Source organism: Anopheles maculipalpis, chromosome 2RL (assembly GCF_943734695.1).
Source record: "Anopheles maculipalpis chromosome 2RL, idAnoMacuDA_375_x, whole genome shotgun sequence".
NCBI lineage: Eukaryota > Metazoa > Arthropoda > Insecta > Diptera > Culicidae > Anopheles > Anopheles maculipalpis.
Genome location: NC_064871.1, coordinates 30,764,925 through 30,786,876, shown reverse-complemented (window position 1 = coordinate 30,786,876; position 21,952 = coordinate 30,764,925). Strand labels below are relative to the sequence as shown.

The following is a 21,952-nucleotide window of genomic DNA, read 5'->3' as shown; positions in this document are numbered from 1 at the left end:
GCTGTCAACGGATTGCTCCTTATTGGATGAGCATTAATTCGTTTAATGCTTTCTTATTTATGTTGAAGCGAGTTTAAGGATGTATCCTTGATTCTTTTAAAAGTTACTCAACACTATTTTTACTCATATTCTTCCCTTTTTAGTAGCAGCACAATCTTCCAGCGTTCCGACCATGTCCGGATAATGAAATGTAAATGTATGCGTCCATCTTGTCACGTGCTCCTACGTCCCCAACTCTAGCCAGGGTCTCATCACTTTCCATCACAAATTTGCTGCCATTTCATCATTATGACCAAGGTCGCCATCGTGCACCTGACCACCCCGGACAATAATGCAAAACAACTAAAAGCAACGTAACGTGTGTCGTTTAACACACTACCGGCCTGGCGACAAATAACAAGACAAGGCTCAGCACTTGCATCCGCATAAACCCATTGCTTATGCAGTTTTGCGCAACCGAGATTGGAACGTTGGGCACCCGCGGCAATTATTGTCACGCATGCAGCAAACAGTCCCATGCCATGCCGGGAAGAAGGTGTCATCCGTATCGACACCGACAGCATGTCAGCGTTATGACACGTGCCAAGAAGAAGTGGTGCTACAACGGAAGATAATGATTGCCCTACGAGAACGAACGACCAAGGAAAGCAGGGAACTTAAGCAGCAGGTCCAGCATGTAATTGGCTGGAATCGAATGAAGCTCGTTTAAACACTCGACTGCAGCCCTTCATTTTCGTCTTTTTTTTTTGCTTACAATTAAAAACTGTACTGGAGCCATTTTATCGGAGGAACTTTCGTACTTCTGACCATCTCTTCGGTATGTGTTTTCTTTGTTTTCTCTCTTCAAGCTTCTCAACATACCGGCATCGAAACGTGCGCCAAACGACAGCCAGTACGAATGGGGAATTTGCCGAGTGACGAATCGATTTTGACCGCTTCTCTTCATTCCACTCAACAGTCAACAGTCGACGGAAATGGAGTGGAGCAAAGAGCAAACGGCAAGTTTCTGTTTAATTTCATTTCAATTATAAGCGTTCGGGGTAGAATTCAGAAGCGCGAAGCAGTTAGAAGACTTTATGTCCGGTCAGCAGAAGTGATGAGGTTGATCATCCACTTGATCAGCTTTTGAATGCGTTTACGATTGGAATGGGCTTTTAAAATGTTACAGGTGAAGTTAATCAAATTGACACAGCGTTTGCTCCCGATCGTTAACAGCTGGTTAGAACCGATTTTCCTGTTATTTTCTTTGCTCCTTGTAAATAGGTCTTACATGTTACATGTTATGTGAGATCAAATATGGAGTCCGGATGAGTAAAGCGTCTTGACATTCGATCAAATTAGGATTTGTGTTGCTTCGTATTTCTTTTGCTTTTGTAATGAAGTTTACCTCAAACACGTGCTAGGCGTGAAAACATTAACCAAGAATCATTTGGTTGAACGTTAAACCGTGTAATTTAACAATGGAATCGATTTCGTTCGCCTGTAATTGGATTAAAACTAGCGATTAGTAGGGTTGATTGCTGAAGTTTTGACCAATTTTATTGCGTATGAAGAGTTAGAAGACTAAACGACATTGTACAATTATTACTAAGCATATTTTTATAATCTTTTGTTTGTGTAGATAAAACCATATCAAAAATATTCATGAGTTAATTATTTTTTTTTTTTTCGTATGAATACAGCCAGGCCGGGCTGTATTGCTTGACTTATGAACACCACGTAGTGAGGTGAGTCAGCCCTCACTACGAGGGAACGATCCGGATGAGTTTATAACCTCGGTCCTGCCGTTTGAAGACCGGCGCCGATGTCCTTCATGAGTTATTATTCTTGGACCGGGCATCAAAAGGCTTACCATACACATTGCTACCACGTAGTTGGATAGGCAGACCTCACACTAACGAGGGTCGCCTCACACTAACGAGGGATTAAGTCTTCACACTGCCGTGTGAAGACTTAATATTCTGTATTGTTCTAAAATTATTGCATTGATGAATGGTGTTGATATTTAAAAAGATATAAGAGATTAGATCATTATGCCTGGTTGAATGTCCATTGACTTTGGCTGTATGATTTTTAAAATATTTTTCTTTTCGTCTCTGGCCCTACAACCGGGCGTACGAGCTATGTTAGCCTGCTATTTCTTGCTTTCTTTTACTCATTTTCTCCCGTAGCCGAATAATAAGTCCTGAGTGCACGCTTCGGACGAGATTCAATATCCAATCCTGCGGATACCTTACTCTTTCGGGTAATATTCGTTGTTTTTTTTTAACTATTTATAATATATAGTATTGACATCAGTTGAGTAGATGGAGCCAAGACCAGAACAACGAAATAATTTCAATGTTTTAGCTATTAAAATTAGGAAACAGAAAACAAAGAGCTTCGTCACTTGCTGAAGATCATTAAAGTAATATTTCGTAGTTTTTTTTTTAATTTAAAATTATGTTGCTAAGAATGTGTAACAAGTAATCGAAAAAAATCATAAAAAGATAAAAATAAGAACAATTAATTTTAAGACCACAATACGTGCTATATAGCATAGTATTCGAATTTAATTCATTGAGATATCTGATGTAGTAACAACATAGCCGTACTAACTTCCTAGCCGTCTAACTTAGACCATATTTTTAAAAAATTAAACTTTATTATTAGAATAACAACAAAGTTCACAAGTGTCACACGTGACGACTCCTCCTTGGCCCTTACCATGTACGGGTAGTAAAATCATAAATCAATCACAGTCGCACAATTCCAAAAGAACAGACATTTATAGCTTTAGGCAAAAATAAATCAAACTGGCAGGTCACACTGTAAGGCCAACATTCTATGGTGTTTTGATAAACATTTTCTATACTAACTTTTAGCGTTTGACGCCATTTTGCTAAAGCTATCGGTGTACAACCTTCCACAGTATCGGCACAAACCACTGTCAAAAGCCAACGAAAATCCAAATCAGGAGCACCAACACCCAAACGGTGCGGTGACACTGTCTCCCTTGTTTCCTTCCTATTTAACGCTACAGAGCTTGCAAGCTCAAGTGGCTTTCCATCTTTCAATCAGTCCCGACGGACCGACTGTTTGACTACAGAATTAGAGCACCAAACACCGACGATTTTGGATGACCGTTGTTGGGTGATATTTTGTGAGTGATTATTTCTAGAGCAAATGTCAACCCCCGTCCGGCTGGTAGATGAGAAGGGTGGTGAACTTAGTGAACAGCCTACAAATCGATTTGGATCGCGGAACACACAAAAATACTCTAGAGCGAATGTATCGGCGCCGGGCGACATTCAAACGGGTACCGTTCAAGAGGGCGTTCTGTTTGTGTTGGAAGTTTGAAAACGATCGCTAACTGATGGCATGCAAGAAGCCACGCAAAAGCCCACGGCGGGTGAAAGAAATCGAATTTTCAAGCAATAGCTACAGACACATACAACGGCACCTTTCCTTCGCTACCTCCCGTCAAAATCACTGCCCTTTACATTGCCTTTTTTTTGAAAATCAGTCAAAATCTTATTGGAAAGGTCAACAGATGGCAACAAGGTGATGCAGCCGTGTTTTTTGGGGGTGGATGGCTTAATCAGGACGCGTGAAGAAAAACATACCTTTTTGTATTGCTCGTTGATTGGTTCAAGGAGTTTGTACGTGTTGCTATGCTTTGTGCTGCTAGTTGTCAAGGGCTGTCAAACTGTTAACTCTGCGCAAATATTGACACAGTCTAGCAACTGAGCTGAGAGAGATCTATTACAGAATAAGAGATTTTGTTGCAGTATAAATCGCTGACCAAAAAATAGATTAATGTTTAATAATGGCGAAACAACATGTTTAATTTTGCGTTGGTAATATAAGTTAGAACCGGAAAAAGAAATAAATTAAACGAATATTTTCTTACGCCAACTGTTATTTATTAGAGTCAATAGCTATAAATTTGGGTGTAGCACAATCAAATACAATGTTTGAACTAAATAAACCATTTTGGCTAGCAGCTATTAAAATGAAGAATATCTTAACTCCGAATTCCTGAGGTTTTGTTATGCTTGCTCATGGTTTTCAACGGAGTTCTATATTTGACGAACTGTAGGAACTTGAAAAATGTAGAATCTATCCAAACGAAACCGTAAAAAACCTCGGAACGAAACCAAAAAATATTCGAGAAAGCCTCCTTCATGATGACCTCTTTCTATCAGACCGAGGTATTATGCATCCAGCATCATCTACGATGCTGAAAAACAAACCAAGTTAACTCACCTTCTAAAAATATCGATCCCAAAGGATCCCATTGCCAGCTCTCTTCCCATCTTTCTTTCTCTTGCACCACAGAACCGCCCGAAACCGAAGCTAATTTACTTAACACCACAAATTGAAATTTTATCTACCCACAAAGATCGTGCCCAGGTGTTGCCTTGGGGCACAGCACTGATTGCAATTCCCGCTAGGGTGCCGATTGCTGTCGGGATCGATATGAAAACTAGTAGCCCTCGGCCATAATGATCCTTAAACTATGGATCCCATGAAGCAAAAAAGACGACCTTCACAGCTACCTTTGGTAGATGATCGAAACGGTAGCAACCGAGCGCCGGTGTGCCAAGTGATCTTGATTTCATGAAATATTCAGCAACAAATGAACATATTTTTCATTACCGCAACCGCGTGTGTTGGGCGAGATCACGTTCATCAGTGTTCGGCGGCAAGCCAAAGCCCGGATAGAAACCCATCGGTCGGGGAAGAAAGATCGCAAGGCTATCTAATAGATGACCTTCGGAATATATCAACGCGAAGCTGATCCGCGTGTGGTTGATCAGCTTCAAGCTTTGTTCTTTTTTTATTTGGATTTATTACGGTAGTGTAACACTTACCCTGCTGAAAGTAGTTGGCTTTCCGCACGTACACACATACCAGCGCCATTAGCTGAAGTTGGGAGAGACGCTGCCTGGTGGATTGGGGCAGTGGCAGGAGATCGCGCAAGTTAGCAATCTCAGAGTTGATTAGATCGCGCCTCAGCTTCGAGGCACCTTTGGTGGATTTATTTGCATCAAATCTGCGAAGAGAGAAAGAGAAATTATGTGTTAATTTGTAGTTTCTAATTTATGATGTTTTCTTTTTTTTTATTCCCTGAAGAGCGGCTAGGCCATACATCTCAACTTTTTATTTCATATTAGCAAATATTTCTTAACCTAAAAATGTAACTTACGATTGCTGCTATTTGTTTGTTTGAATTACTTTCTTCACTCACTTCACACCTTTCTGTAGTTTCCCTTTGCATATCTTACTTTCAGCACATCATTTTCAAGTTATGCTTTATTTAAATGTACATTACGGACAGTGTTCTTGCCTTTCCGTGTGCTAGCATTTTCCGATAAAAATAAAGATAATGACGAATAATGATTTTATTGGCAACTAACGAATACCGCCTCCAGCGAGGAAGCGTACCCTTTCAATCCATCATGGACATGGGCCGTGCAAGAGGCGTCCGATCGACCGTTTGTCGTCGATAATGGCCGTTGATAACGAAAGGTGCCGAAAAGATCGAAAGTCACCGGAGGCCGCCGGACCAGTTTATTGATTGTTCAAACCGCAGAAGTGCCGCAGTGCGCTCGTTTAATGGTGTTAACGTTGCGATGTCAAACGCCTAGCAGGGAAAGAAAATTGCCCGTCGATCGATCGGACAAAGCGCGACAATTTGTTCGCAAAACTGTAGTGAAAATGTGAAAATATTGAAGCGCTTGAGCGCAATCATAAGAACCTCGGTATTCAAGCCTGGACCTCTGCCAGCAATCAACGCCAGCAAGACGATCACAAACCACAGCCGGCTAACCGACGGCCGAACGAATTTGGCTGATAGTAGCGAAAATGGTGACCACTTAACCGCTAAGCACCGAATGTCTGGCCCGCTCCATCAACAGGCTCATCATGATCTGCACGGATCGTTCCAACGTTCACCGAAAAGGGTACGTTGCTGTTGCGATCACTTAAATCACCTAGCCCATGCGAGAGCGAGCGTACGCACGCAGCGTCGCGCCGTTCGGGCGTCGGGAATTCCGATAGTTCCCACGGTTGTGCAATGACCCGAACGGGGGCTGGTTGCATGCAAGTCAAAGTTTTGGAAGCGAAAGCGAAAACTGCATGCCGGGTTTAGATGCACGAAATTGAACGCTGCATCGAGGAGAAGCTCTTCCCTGTGGTAGTAAAGCATTTAAACCTAAATAAAACACAAACAGCAGTGCAAACAACTTCGTCATGGCAACAATTCAAATCAACTCGAGTGCATGCAAAAGCGACGAACCTTGGTAAAGTTCGAAAATTTTGCTCGCGAAATAACTGAAGCGCTGGAAACCATCCTCCCGATCACCTACGGGGTCCCAGCTGTAAGAATAAGGTAAATAACAGTAATAATGAAAATAATAATAGCAATACGAAGAGTAATAATAGGGCTTATTATACAATCAGATAAATGAACACATTTGTTAAGCGTTTTTCGGTACGTTGTTTTACAAATATACCGTCGCTCCGGTTGATCGCTTTGGCCACACAGGCAACACTTTTCCCCACATCTTCCCCTTTTCCACCAGGACGTCCTTAGCCCATTTCTTCACTCTCTTTCCCACGTGCTCACAATATCGATGCACACTCTCCTTACGCTCTCTTCTTTCGCTATAATTCTACCAATCTTCTGGGCTGTTGCAGGGAAAAAAATGAAGTGAGAAAAACTGGATAAGTAAAACAATCGTACATAAACATCGGCTTGAACGTGCGCGATTTCTCCACCGATCCAGGGTGCAGCATACAGCCCTGAAGCAGAGGAAACGATTCAAACGATCAGCGAGTGCTGTAACAACAGTGCAAAACCTGGATCTGGCCGAAGTTCGGCACACTCGCGAAAAAAGAATATAATGCCCGCTTGCAAAAGAAACCACCATTAAAATTGTAACAAATATCGCGTGATTTTACACGCAAACGTACAAATGAATGTCGGAACGCGATCGAACGATCGGACGGTTTTCAGAAGGGTTTTTGGCGGCCAAATGGATTCGTCCTTGTGGTATCGGTTTGGCGTTTTGTGCACAGTTTTTCCCAGCCCGAATGGCCATTTAATATCGTATGACCGGGATGAGAAACACAGTTTGCTGGGGATATTCGGAAAGGGCCGAGGATGTTTTTTTTTTCGTGTGTGCGTGGTTCAGATAATTAAAGTTTCTGATTATATACGAATCCACACAAGGCTCGTTACGAACTGGCACTTAAGAAACAGTGCAATATGTTCGATGATAATTTGCTATCGCTTATAATTTGCTGAATAATTGAAGAATGTCCAAATGGTATTAAACTCTTAAACAGATGCAGATGGTAGATAGCTTTTTCATTTTTTTCGGGTAGAAGGGACTTACCTTATTTAATAGATTTAATAGAAAATAGATAACTGTTTTTAAAAGTATAAGTTTTCGTCAATACACTTTTTCTACTTCTCTAACAAGAAACAACGACAAACATTCATATATCCAAGCAAGGTAAGATTCCATTAAAGAAAAGAAGCAACAAGGCAACCACAACTGGCTGCTCCTCATCGACGCTCACCACCACACTGTCCGTTTGACGTTGGTGACAGTTGTATAAATTTCCCTGTCAACACAACGCTCCCCTCCAAATGCGTGCTAGCTTTCCGTTACCTGACGATGCTCAATCTTTCGCACCCTAATCGCCAAGGCAGAAGAAAGTATGCAAAATAACACACCAACTAATACGCCAACGGATGGATTTTCTCCCATTTCCTAGGTGTCGTTGTCAACAGTGCACAAGACATGTTCACCCATTGCGACGGTGAATGACTGTGACTTTCATGTCCCATCTACCACCAGACATAGGAGCTGCTTTCTTTCCAACTACAATCCTTTAGCAGCTTGAGGTGAGCTTAAGAAGAGAGACGAGAAAAAAAATGCAGCTTTCCACCCACCAACACACTAGTAAAAGCATGTGTCTTCGCCAAACCGTGGTCATCGTTGGTGTCGTCGTTGCGCTCATTTTGCTACGCTTCTTCGTTTGCGATCAGTTAAGACCCAGAACAGGTCGTCCGGTCGGCCCGTGGTTCAGTGTGGTAAAGAGCTCCGGCGGATCTTAATTGAGCTTGCGCCGTGTGTTTTACTGGCAGCTGGGCGAGGTTGTGGTGAGGTATCGACGCCTTCGCAGTGGCAGGACGGCAACATACTTGGCACTTGCATTGGAATGGTGCTCGAGATGCTGCTGCCGATGCTAAATGTGAGTGCTAAAGTGAATGAACGAGCACACCGTGGTCTGACCTCTTACGGGTTGACCTTAAAATAAGCAGCCAAAAATCGAGCCTCCGTCTTCATACTCACCTTGCTGACGAGAGAATCTTTCACACTGGTGGTGGTGTACACAAAGAGCGAGAAAAAGGTTTCCGAAAAGTAGATTGAAAACAGCACGAACTTTGATTAGTTCCGCGCATCCTGAGAGGTGGAAACCATCAACGACATTCCTCGCTCACTGTCGAAGACGCCAACGCTTCCTCTACGACATGGGTGTCGCACTGCTTCGGACAGACGGTAACCGATACCATCCACACAACGAAGCTTCTGCTTCCATTGCATCACGTTAGAAGTCGACTACTAATTAGGCGCCTGGGCAATTTGATTTGTGCATAATTCGTTTTATTCTTTTCAGTTGGTAGATTGTTGATGCTGTTTATTTTACCCTTCAATATCTAATGGGTAAAGCATGCGAGTTTCGACGTAAAGCCCAGCCGTTTCGATGAAGGGATAAAATAAGTAGCAAACTGTTCCAGTAACGTTTCGGCAAAGGATATCGTTTAGATGGAAATAAAGAGTAAATGGAAATAAGTTTCTTTGGAAGCTTTGATGCACTCGAATTGATAAACAATTTGTAGCATTTCCATACCGCCAGCAGTTCAAAGGCTGTGTGTACTTGTATGTGTATGCAAAGAAACGACAGGCAGCATTTAAATAGCTGCAAATGAGCGCCAGAAGGTATGTTTGTGGAAATTAAATTTCTTTACATCGAGGGAAATACCTGAAGCACAGTATTAGTATCAACTATCAAAGAGTTTTCAATCGCTTTACCAGCTAGGAACAGAATTTTAGTCGATGATGAATTGCAAATGCCCCAAAGATGGCAGAAGATTTTAGACTTTTGCTTCACTAGGATCTCTGGCTTAATTTATGCCTCTATGAAACGTATAATACAACAAATACGATCAATTTACTGGGATTCAAATTTAAAATGATCAAAGATTTTTTGACCAGCGATAAATCAGATTTCAGAGGAAAAATATACCATTTCTTGAGAAAATAAATTATAAGACACATTGCGGAAGATGCTCAGAGCATGTTAATTGCATCATATCGTTCAAAAAATTCATCGTCTTTTGCGGTGGTTGTTTAATAGTGCTGTACATCAGGTGTCTTTTTCAACCAACTGCAAACATATTCATTGCAATGAAACTTAACATACCTGTGCACTTCGTTTACCAAGAATACTGCCCAACCAACTATCATAAATGATCATTACTTGCTCAACCGAACCATTAACGTTTACTCTCCGCTTAAAGTTCTTGGTCGGTTTTTTTTTCTTAATCTCCACCATAATCCTCACAGCACATCCAAGCAGAGAAGCTGCTTTGACAACTGATAATTTTGTGCTCTAAATTTACTACCCATAGCGTTTAAAAATAATTGCACCACCAACAGCCACCGTCCAGCGTCTTCGCCGTTCACGTTCACCTTCAACGCTCATAACCCACACGGGAGGAATTTTCTTTTTCGCATCATATGACCACAATACATCGAGATATGCCTCTTCGTTGCTATCTTGTTGGTCGTTTTTGTGGATGTGGTTGATGTAATGGTACATCTCTTACACCAGTGCGCATGCACATGACGGTATGAGATAAAGCTGCGTGCTCGCGTACACTATGCCAACGGTACGATCGATAATAATGATCCATATTTCCCTGCTTCATTGTGCCGTCCAAAATCTTTCCCTTTTTTGCTGTGGTTGTTGCAAACTGCTCCCTCTAATCTTCTGCCAACGCTGTGAAAAGTTGGCAAGATAAAGACGAAAGCGAATTCTGTTTCACTTAGCGATTTTTTTTTGTAGCACGTTGGATCGCTCGTATCGAGGATCTGTCTTGTTGTGTTTTCTGTTCGCCGATGGTTCTATCGAAGGATGAGATTGGGTTCGAGTTTACGATCTTAATTACGGTCAGTTGGGCAGAAGAGCACCATACATGATGCACTAACGATGAAGATCGAGCGATTCAAAGCTGGTTGCTATCCATTTATATAGAGTTTAGGGTTAACAGACTAAGATCAAGGGTTGAAATTTTGAGGAAAGACCATACTTTTCCTTTTATCTTTAGTTTTTGCAGTTTTTAGCTACTTTTATCTTACACCGGGTTTAGAATTAAATAACAAAGCAAAGTATTTTAACGACCAAAGTTAAATGAAAATTCAAAATAACGCTCTAAAATGTCTACATGTTCATTAGCACAAAAATTAGCCCTTTTTTGTTGTTCCGAGTCAGTTTGAACTCCTTTTATCCAATACTGCACCGAACTTGTACTTTCTTAACATGCGAAAACGTAAAATAAATGGAATTCATTCCTCCCGTCACCACAATCCTTCGCCGTAATAAGAACGATTTGGGATTCTTTTAGCAGTGCGCACACACACACATACGAAGCACACCACATTCAAGGTGAGACGAATCGATCGCAAACACAAAACAGGTATTAATTTACCAGCCTCTCAATTAATGATCTATCAGAATTATGGCTCCCCGAACCGACTCGCCAACATGCACGCACACGCGAAAAATCCTTCCCATTGCAACGGCTCAACATGTTCCTAGGGCCGCCTGTAATCGGCAGGCAGCATAAAACACAATCTGTGGGAAAAGATACTCTCGCTCTCTCCCGAACAGCAGGCGGGAAAAGCAGAATCCGCTCGTGGCAGCGAAGAAGATTGGCAAAATGCGTTTAACGCAATGCGATTTACGCGTCGCGTTGAGGATGATTGAGGCTTGAGTGATTTGTTCGGTGGAACATTTTATGATGCGTGCCTTATGGGGGTGAGCTGGAAAGTGCATGTTATAGGTTTTAGCTTGCAAGTTGAAATTTTGTGTTTATGTATGTCTTTTTAAATTTTGTAGTAGTGCAGGACATTTAATTTCTTATTGAACATTAAAAATATAGAGTTTTGTGAGCAGCAACAGCAAAAATGCAAGAATACCAAACGATTTTTTTTTCTTTAAAATATCCGGTCAACTATGCAGCCCACCTGCACACCAGCCGAAGGTATGCATTACACTTGACGGACTTATGTTTCCCTTCACCTTCATCTGTTTTCCCACCAAAGCGATTGGAATGTTCTACCGCGTCTTTGGCGAAACAACCCCCGCACGCAATCCTGCACCTCCATTATATTCCATTGATAAAATAAAACTTTAAACCCAAACGGCGATTGCGTTAAATGCTAATGCACGACCAGCACGCAGTTTTCCTGGAGGCATTGCATTCAACATTCGAAGCTTTTTCGTTGCAACCGTTACGCCAACTCTAACCGGCCGGTTCAGGATAGGTTTGCCAGGCTTTCCGAGAGAAAATTGTTATTAATTCCTGGTGGAATCCGACGGGGTCGTAAAACCGGAGCGCCGCACACTGATGCGTGGAGGTATTGATGTGTGTGCGGTTAGTGATTATGGCAACATCTTCGTTTTGCTACCCATTATTATCCGAGCGTTGGTGTGCTGACCGAGCTTTGTGTTGGAAAAGGGTTGTATGGTAAATGAGTCATCAGTACCGGAGGATTGTTTGGGTTGGGTTGAAAATTGTGTGGGAACTGAGAAATTAAGTAAGTTTCGAAGAAAACTTGTAGTAATTGTAGCCTTTGAACAGAAGTGTAGTAGATATTAAATGTTGATCGTCTTTTTTTTAAATTATATAATGATTGAAAACGGCACCATAAAAATTAATTACAAGGAGCTCTGATAGGTTTGAGCCACCATGAAAGTACATTCATAAAACCTATTGTAATATTAGATATGCAATGCTACAACGAACATTTTTTCCGTGACACATCATATATTGTTTATACCGTTAATATACAAATTTTAGTTTCGATTAGTGGTCATTTGTCAGCTCAACCAGCACCGAGGCGTAATACTTAAACTAAAATAAAAAAAGTTGTCCTTTTGGTCCAAATGGAAACAATCGTCCAAAAATAAATAAATAAAAATTAACTGAATCCATAATAATACGTTTCCTACTCCTGTTTACGACAGAGAAAACGGTTTTTTAATTTTATCCTTAATCTACACTAGAAACGGCACTAGAAAAGTCCATGCAAGACACAGTGGTAGAGTCTTCGGGGACCTTCTTCTTTAAATCAGTCCAGATCCCAACATACGCTAATGACATAGACACCACTGGTTTGAGGCTCTCCTAAGAAAAAAAACCTTATCTTAGGATCAAGTAGACTAAACTTCTTCTTATACATTCAGATTCACGTCAGAGTGATGTACAGATAGGTGATTGAACCTTTGAAGACCTCCAATACTTTACATGCCTAGGATCAAAATTCAGCCCCGACTATAACACGGATGTTGTGTTTCGTACAAGTGTGCTGGCCAATCATGCTACAGCCTGAGGAAACTTCTTCTGTTAAACCTGACGAAATGCCTTAAGAAGTTCCTGTGAAAAATTGTTGGTTCCGTATATGTAAAAAACAATGGAGGAGCCTCCACAATGACGAACTCTATGAAGTGTACGGTAATCTTACCATTGGGCAGGTTCGTCTTGTCATGAGAAAGACGTCCACGTGGACAGAGGGGACAAGGTAGACCCAAATCATCAGTGGTTATGGCGTTTATGCAGGACGGTCAGAACGTTGCATTGGCAGACGACGATGTAAGACCTTGAGCTTTTTCAAGAATTCCTGCAGCAGAATAAAACCGCAAAACGATTTTAGCACTAAAGTAAGTTAGTTAGTAAGTAATAACGTACAACCGTGGGTTCGAAGTAACTAAAACCAGAAAATAAGAAACACGCTGTTCAATTACATCAAATTATTTTATTTGCAATTCGGCCAAACCGTCCCTAATGAAATAAAGAAAAACTTTATTTTATTGCAAATTTACTGGTGAATTTCGTACACTTCCACAAAACAATCGAATATAATAATAATTTTACCACAGTTGCTACAGCAAACAAAAGCCTTGCCTTTTGTTAAGCCCTTTTTCCAAGACATAAAATAAAATGTTATCCAATGGAAAACATTTCCCTCCTGTCACGGGCGGACATTGGTGCGCAAATCGGTCGCTCGAATTTATGTCCGCGTGACAAAAACGACCGAAAACAAAACAACAACAACAAACATTCCCACTGTCCTCGTAACAGCACAACGGCATCTTCAGCATCCAAAACCAAAGCGAGCCGTAAGGGCTTTGTTTTGTCTTTTTCAAAAATTCTTGCAATTCTCCAGCACACCCCAACGAGAGCCCCCTTTTGGTCGCTGCCGAATGTATCCGTAGTGCGGCCAAACCGATCGGTTGCCCATCGGTTGGCAACCATTTTACCTCCTTCCGATCCTCCGATTGACCCGATTGTGGAGTGTAGAAACCCTGGGATCGCAGCTCGCTCGTAGTAGTGTTGGCACATTTCCCTTCCGGCTAAGGCACGCCAGCTTCGGTACGGTACCAAGGGGACCGGGACTTACACAGTGGCGTAGCGATCGATGCGAACGCTAACGTCAAGGCGCCATTGAATAAATAACGACGTCCATCCGAACCGACGTTCGTACGAGACGAAAATAAGACGCTAAAAGCATGGGAAGAGCCTGGCCGCAACACTGGAAGCTAGAGATTGTTACCGATAATGAACGATAATGATGACGCTGCTGCAACTGGCATGCAGCATACTCTCCCATCCCTAGAGGTGAGGACCATTCCTCCTTCCTGCAGTGCCGTTTTCCCAAATCCCTTGCGCTCTCTCACAAGCGTAAACTCTATTCTGGCGCGAGTTGAGTTGCAAATGTTGTAGCCTTCAGTTATCTGTTCTGTACTTACTAAGCGCTCAAATTGTACAAGTATGCCGGGAGTGATTTTTTGCACTCCGATCGTGTGATCGATCGATTGAATTCCAAGGCTAGGAATATTCATACCAACGGTAAGCTACAGATGAAAAAATTGTCTAAAGTAAAGAAGCTATATTCTTTAAAGATCTTTTTTTTTTTCTAGTTGAACAAACGTTCAAACGAGGTTATTCTAATTAAATATGATTGAAATTAAATCATTCATTTATAAATAATTTAATGTTCGAAAGGTAAAATCCCATTGGTAAAATTTTCCCGTTCCCTAATGAAACACTCATCACAAATGCCGGCATTGAACATCAACCATTTTGCAAATGTATGGGAACCTGCCCAGTTGCGGTATGCGCCAAATTAATATTATTAAAACGAGACCAATGCTGGTGCTTGGCTGAAAGCCGGCTCCCGCACAGCCGATAACGCTCGCCTGACTCGCTTTACCGCTCAAGGATGGCGATATGCCTTCGCACGATAATGATACCGGACCGTGTACACCGATGGGAACCGAGGCCGGTTTGACGGCTGGAACCAAAACCTAAAATCACTAAAACACAATCCCACAACATACATCCATCCATCAAGCACAGTCCTGAGGGACGTCCTTAAGCCGTGCACCGGAGCATCCTGATAAAACCCTCCGAAGTCGAGCGCTGGTACTGCTCGCTACTCACAACTCGAAATGAACGTTAATCTTGCGAACGGTACGGATTTTCGTTCGCTGCTCTCTACTTAAAGTCTCACTGAAAACAAAAACCCCAACCAGAAATATAAAGCAGGCAAAAAAAAAGTACAGAGAGATAAAGCGAGAGAATCAGCCGGTAAGATGCGTTCTCAGAATTTAAGCACACACCGTATACTGAACCGAGGCCTGCCAGCCAGACAGGACCACCGAAACCGATTTACTCACAAAACCGATCACAAACACCATGAAGAGTCGGACCGAAATGCAGCCTCGAGGATAACTCGCAATACACACGCGCGCTTCGCTCCGAAACCCTTTTATTACCGGACCACGTCACTTATGTTTCTCACTCGGTTTTGAGTGAAACCGGGAGTAGGAATATGTTTACAAGGAGATCGAACGCACGGACGGATGGCGGGAGACGGTACCAAATGAACAAGGCCGCCAAAGCGACCGGTATCGATCGACACTAAGTTAAAGCTCTGACCCTCTGAAGAGGAGGCACGTATCAAATCCGAAGGAAGCGCACGAAGAAAATGAAGGCGCCTAGTTGAGGCAACGCAGGGAAGGAGGGAAGGAAAACAAACCCCCTTCCACAGTGTATCACAACCCCGCAGCACATCATTAAAACAACCGTTTGGGTAAGACCGGTAGTTTCGAAAAGGCTAAAATTACGGTAGCGATATTAGGTGGACCGTTGACTCAGGAGGACAGAAAGGAGAATGAAGAAGGGAAGACGTGTTTGTGTATATGTGTGGTTTGTTGTATGACTAGCGAGAACGCGACCAGGAACGCGCATCGTCCAGTTTTCAGAAGCATAATACGCCGCGAGGGCCACTCATTACACCGTACCGTTTGTGTAGCAGGCTCGCTTAAGCTTAAGAAACTCCACGCTAGAATCACGAAGGGCTCGGGTAGAAGGCTGGGGCATAAAGGAAGGGTATAAAATGTGCTCTACCGATCTCACGAGAGTGGAAAACTTTAAGCTATTATTCTAATCTTGGGTTTTTAGCAGCAAAGAAACAGTTATTTAAAAACAAAATTCAAAAGACTTTAAGCGACGAACCCTTCTTAAATAATAGGATGCGCTAAATGAAGGAGTAAAAATCATATGATATATTCAGTTCTTTTTTACATTTTCTTATCTTTCTTGCTGATCAATCGATCAGTTTGGATGATGACAGATAAATTACCGGCTACCATCAAGCTGGCTCTTCATTAAACGCCTTCGTCTGCAGCGAGAAGCAAATTATTATGCTAACAGCTTGCTCCCCAAAAGAAAAAGAAAATCCCTATCACTCGTTACTTTTCTAATCGGGTACCGGCACTGGGTGGAATCCAAATCTATTACTTCTCGCTTGATACCTCAATCGATCCCAATAATAAAGGTGGCAATTTACTCTTGCCGCACAGATCGGACCGATATTTTCTAAACATTTTCCGTCAATCAATCGCGTTCGAAGCTTTGAATCTGAACGTCTATCAATCTGATAAACAAACATAATATACACTGGCGCTTCCTATACATGTATCAGGCTGAAGCCGTCTGGAAAGTGCGAAGGTTAAAGAACATTTTTGGCTATCATACAAATTAATTATCTTAACGCTGACGGCCGGCACTGGACTCGTTCTTGTTTGTTGTCTTCAGCATCAAGAAATACATCACTTCTCGGAAGCAGTTTTCGACCATCTCGAACGTAATGATCATCATCGACTAGCATCAATCGCGATCGCTACCGCTACTGGATTAAGTTACGAACATTATTTCTTCGCCTGGAGCTGTGTTGACTTTCTTATTCCCATCCAATGACTCAAGCCTTTAGGGGGCGAAACATTTCTTTGGTTACGCTGTCTTGTGCTGCTTCGCGCTGTAAGCATCCCATCCGAACCCATAAACCATCCCCTGGAGAGCTTTCGGGTGGCGTAATTGTGGTAGCAAACGTGCAAGTACTTCATCTAAAAAAAAATGCGCTACTTTCCCATGGTCCAGTGTCCGCTGGTGGCAGAGGCTGTTTTGTGCTGACCAGCGCTATCCTTGCTGTTTAACCCCTTTTCGAATCATCGCTGCGATCCTCGAACTACCATCGGACCATGTGCGTTATGCTAAATGTTAATGTATGCTCTAAAGCCGAGACCCCTTAGAGAGTCGCTCAGTACGAACCCGAAAGGAACAATCCAAAGCAGGGTTTCTTCTCACGACGATTCAGTAACCTGTAAATCGACCACAGAACGTATGTCTGTGCAAATCGAACACATACCCTCCGAGCCATTGCCAAGCACCCGGGAAACGGTGGTGCGTGAAAGCGAAAAGTGCTGTTTATTCAAATGCGATCGCATAACTCATTTCTTGGAGGCACTACACAGACAAGCTTTTGGGGATACGTATAGGCAAAGTGCACTTGCAGTAAGCACTTACTGTGAAACAAAACGGTGCCCATCCTCAGGTATTGCAATCCCCTGAAACACACCAAACGAATATGCAACCACAGAGTTATTGGCTAGGTGACATAAAACTAGAACAGAGTGCACAGTAGCACACCAGACCGGTATGTGTGAGTGTGCAGTGTGGGAATTGCAGTGATCGGAATTCTCCCACCTTAACACCCGAACTAAAACCGCCGTTTGTTTCCTGCCTCTTTCTCATCTCACTTTTAACAATTGTCTTGCACGTTTCCTACGGTTTGATGCTCTGTAGGGCATTTGTTTAGCGGAAAAATAATAAAAATAAAATAAACTGCTCAAACCCGCGTAGCGTTTGTCGCCATTCCGTGACGACAAGTTTGTGACTTTTTGTGTGCGCGCGTGAGCATAACCGCAAAAAAGCATAAAGCATCCAGCACCGGCAACCATAAATTTGCGACCTATTTACGCGACTGAAGTCATGCGAGTTTTGCAGCTTTCCGTAACGATTCACAGTACGGCGACAGTTGGCGCATTGCCCAAACGGGTCATAAATTGGCGAGTAACTTTAGGGAAAGTGCAAGAGATGTAGGTAAATTTTTGTAAAGTTTGAATTAAGATATTTTGGGGTCTTTACATAAAAGTGTATTCATGTAAAGTTCATGTGTCATGTCATCGCAATATCAATAACATAGCAGCAATAGCAAGATCATCAGAATGTTGATATTATTCCATGATTAACATTAAGACCTTTTCTTTAGATCAAGAGTAGTTTATACAAGGACATGTCATCGACAGAGGCCTCCATTCGATTGATCGAACGCATCTTGGGGTGTAACCGTTGAAAGTCGTTTCATGTAGAAGCAGAACATACTTTTTTTCTATTTCTGTGGTTAATGTGACTGTTACAAATAAATTGCTTTAAATGTGAAAACAAAATTTAAAAGCAACTAATAACATCACACTACATCGATATTATATGGCCAAAACTGACATACTTCAACAATCACCCAATTATTGAACAAAAAACGCATGAAATGCCTCAATAAATGGCAGTTTTCATCAGTTCACATGCAGTTTAGTATCTACATTGTTCTACTGAATTGTGCCACCGGGATCCAAAATAAACCGATAAACTACTTATGTATATTTATGCACCCCAATCCCAACCCAAAGCGATCCTTGGCAAAGCTGGGAAAAATCCGTTGTCCGTAGAAATGTAGCTACAGATGGAAATAAACCGCAAAAAGCAATACACAGAAAAAAAATTCGATTCTGCTCGTTACAAATCTGCATCCATGTGCACCTCGAGCGAAACAGCGGCGAAACCCGGGCCGGTTGATTCGCAAAGAAAAACTGCTCACCATTTGCATAATTCATTGAATAATAAAATGGAAATAAATTCCACCACCGCTGTGATTTGCGCCATTCTGCGCCACCGCGTCTTACCACAGTTCTGGGCTCGATCAACACCAATCATCGAGTGATCAGCAAGAAGACACTTGGTGTGACTGTAACAATCGCACACAAAAAAGAACGGCACACAGACAGATCCACTTCTATCGAACGATTACTCTGCGAACTGTTTTGAATTGACGATCGATCGGCAATCACTCCAGCTTGCTTCGCTTCCATCAAACGATCGTTATGGCAAGGGCCGCACAGAGGAAAGAACTGCTTGCCTTTTTTTTAAATCCTCTGGTGGTAGCGAAATTTATTACCAGCATCTTGCCTTCCCTGGAGCGTTCATCTTCCGTTTCGTGCCTGAGTTTGGACGCAAATGAAAACATTGAAATCTATATTTCCCTATGCTTAATTTATTAGCTGCTGTCGATGCAGATTGTACCGGATGAATCTTATAGCTTTACGAACAGAGTACAGAACTGAGAGCAGTTGACGGTGGCCGGCTGTTTATATGCTTAGCATTGCAAATGTTGTCTCACTTCAGGGAGCGAAGGGACACGACGTCACGTCAAAACTTCATCCGTTGTCGATTTCAGTGTTCCTTGGCCGTGATGAAGTTGGGCTGCCGTTTGAAACTCTTCACCGGGGTGCGAAAAGTGAGCGAGATAAAGCACTCCATGCAAAGTTACGTGATTTATCGTGAAGGACACGGCGGTGAATCATAGTTTGGAATTGAATGAAACCTGCAAATCATTTACGCTCCTTTTTGTTCTTCCTTTTTCCTCTTTTATGAATTAAATTATGCTTCAATCATATTTTTGAAAAGTTGTTTTCATTCTTATCACTTGTTTTTAATTTAATGTTATTTTATCTTATTTTTTATATCATAAGAAAAAGAAATGTTTTAAAAAATGTAATTACTATTTCAATCAAACAAGAATTAAGAAATTTGGTTTATATGGAGTTTTGGGATTATGAACACTTAGTGTAGGATACTTTAAATTTATTTATAAAATAATTTGAAACAATGATTGCTAAGATAAATCCTCCCATCCCGCAAACAGACAGAATGACAGACAAAATTATCAATGAACTTTACAGATCCTGTTAAAGGCAGCATGGCGCATGAATTATCGCACCATCAATTTAAATCGTGTCGTTGCTTCCACGCTTTTCCCTCCGTGCTGCTGCTACAAATCCAACCACCCAACCGACTCACAACCCCGTTCAATTCTTCTTCCGACTGGCGGTGTACACGGACGACACATGAAAGCTGGATGTTTGAGTAATTTATTAAACACCGATATTGGTGACATTTATGAATGCTAATGTAAATTGAATTGTTGTTTGTTTATTTTGCTGCATCAAAGCTCCACTCAGTGCCACTAAGCACACTGCTACGCTGCTTTAGGAATACGGCACTATTGGAGCTTTTTTTTTTGCTTCTTTCCCTTTTTTGTATGACAACCAATTTACTGCCCTTCTATCGCTGATGTTGTAGTGCGCGGATGTGGCGTAGTGAATTCAGGAGTGGTGGAAACATCTAGCAAAGCGGAACTGTATCATGCTGCTGTTTTTTTTTTCTCATGTTTTGTTTCATACTCTCGCACTCGACACTCCGGCTCGTACCGAGCGCGTAGTTTGTGTAATTTATGATCAACAAAGCAACACAATCCGTTTGCGAACCAAACGAAGGGATTGGGGTGGCCCTTGAGATGTAGAAACGGTGGAGTAAGTGTTTGAAAATTATTCAGATATCTTCACCGAGATAGGGCTAAAGCTTTTATGCACCATTCAACACAGTCATCCTTAGGTTTGTCGTCAATCGATCGTTGAAGTCCCTAGATTTTAGTAGAAATAATAATAACTTTTTTTTAATGGTTAAAGAAAAAACGGATTTTGTAAGAAGGAAGGCATATTTTTTGTCGTCTATATATTAAAGCAATTCCATAACACATTCGCATTCCATCTGCGATACCTACATTGCCACTAATTATCCTAATTTTGCAATTTTTATTTCAAAAATTCCAATGACTCTCCACGCTCTAAAATGGATACGACCAGAGCATGGAAGATGCACCGGCACCAGAAGAACAGTGCCACATTTGTTTCGCAAACAATTGATTCCACATTCGAGTTGCGTGTTGTTAGCGTTGTGTGATCGTCCCATTTTTTCCATTCCCGTCTGCTACTGAAGCCATTCGAGCTCGTAAAGCTCATTATGGAAATGGGATCCTTTCTGCAGCTGGCCTGGTGTTGTGGCACCTTTTTTCTCATGCTTCCGAAAATGGAACATTATGGTAATTGGTGCTTAATGGAGGGCAGAACTTGAACCGAAATTGCATTCCGAACCAGTGCAGACGGTTGTACTGCACACGCTTGATGATGATTGGGATACGCTTGATCCGGCCAGGAACCACATTGATGATGATACTGCTGGTTCATATGCAAATGTGAAGGGTTGAACTGAGATGGAGCAGCTTGCTAGCAGGGGAAAAGTGAAGTCATGCTACTGTGATTGTAAGGGCCCATAAGCGCCATCTCGAATCATTTGATACGACCCTAACGATTTTGATGTAAAAGTTTATAGTGTTTACAATGTACAATGGTTAAACTCACATGTTTTGAAACAATTTCTTGATAATTTTGTGAAAAAAATCCTTCTCCCACTCATTTCCAGTGAGAAAAATCTGTTCTCCAATAAAATATAGTTTTCTACCATAGAAATGCATTTGAAAAGCGAAGGAAACATATTTTTAATTTATGATGCACCAAGAGAATGTAAAACATTAAAATAATTCAACTGAATAAAATACTCTGTACATATTCCCTTCACATCCAAAGAATCATCATTCACGCGTGTATGCTAACAAAATATTTTATTTCTCAAGTGTGATAATGAACACAATACTTCAACGACGATATTATATATCTCCCAACCCGGTCCTTATGCACATTTACCGTTTGCTCGTTACATTCCATATTTTCCCACGCCAGTGTAACACCCATTGTCCTTTGGTGGTAACGGTTAGGCACGTAATTAAAAATGAAGAGGCTCCTGGACTCTCGTGGGTCTCACAAAACGTATCTTCCAAGGCAAAGAGATGCAACAAAATTCCTTCGACCGACGTCTTGGACGCGAATTCGACCGAAAAGGTAATTAGCTCAGCAAAAGATAAGACAATGGCTCTGGGTACGCGCCAGTACCCAGAGTCGCGAATGACGAGGAAAAGCAAATCCCTTCCCTAGCAGCGCCACTCATGATTCTGCGGGTTGCTCTGTTAAGTGGGAAACGCTTCGGTCAGCGAGCGGTGTGTAACCCACCGAGTGTAATGTTACGCGGTTAAAT

The 21,952-nt window shown here is 41.9% G+C and overlaps 3 protein-coding genes across 4 annotated transcripts in view; 1 reads left to right on the top strand and 2 right to left on the bottom strand.

The window, feature by feature from the left end:
• Positions 1–21,952, bottom strand: part of LOC126558885 (heme oxygenase 1) — a 536,918-nt gene that overhangs the window by 281,372 nt on the left and 233,594 nt on the right. The gene's annotated exons all lie outside the window — the stretch shown is intronic.
• Positions 1–21,952, top strand: part of LOC126557160 (zinc finger protein 853-like) — a 379,636-nt gene that overhangs the window by 277,029 nt on the left and 80,655 nt on the right. The gene's annotated exons all lie outside the window — the stretch shown is intronic.
• Positions 1–21,952, bottom strand: part of LOC126566376 (uncharacterized) — a 99,091-nt gene that overhangs the window by 64,415 nt on the left and 12,724 nt on the right. The window contains exon 2 of the mRNA XM_050223253.1: positions 4,857–5,038. Within this exon, the coding sequence (XP_050079210.1) occupies positions 4,857–5,038 (182 nt within the window). The remainder of the gene's footprint in view (positions 1–4,856; positions 5,039–21,952) is intronic.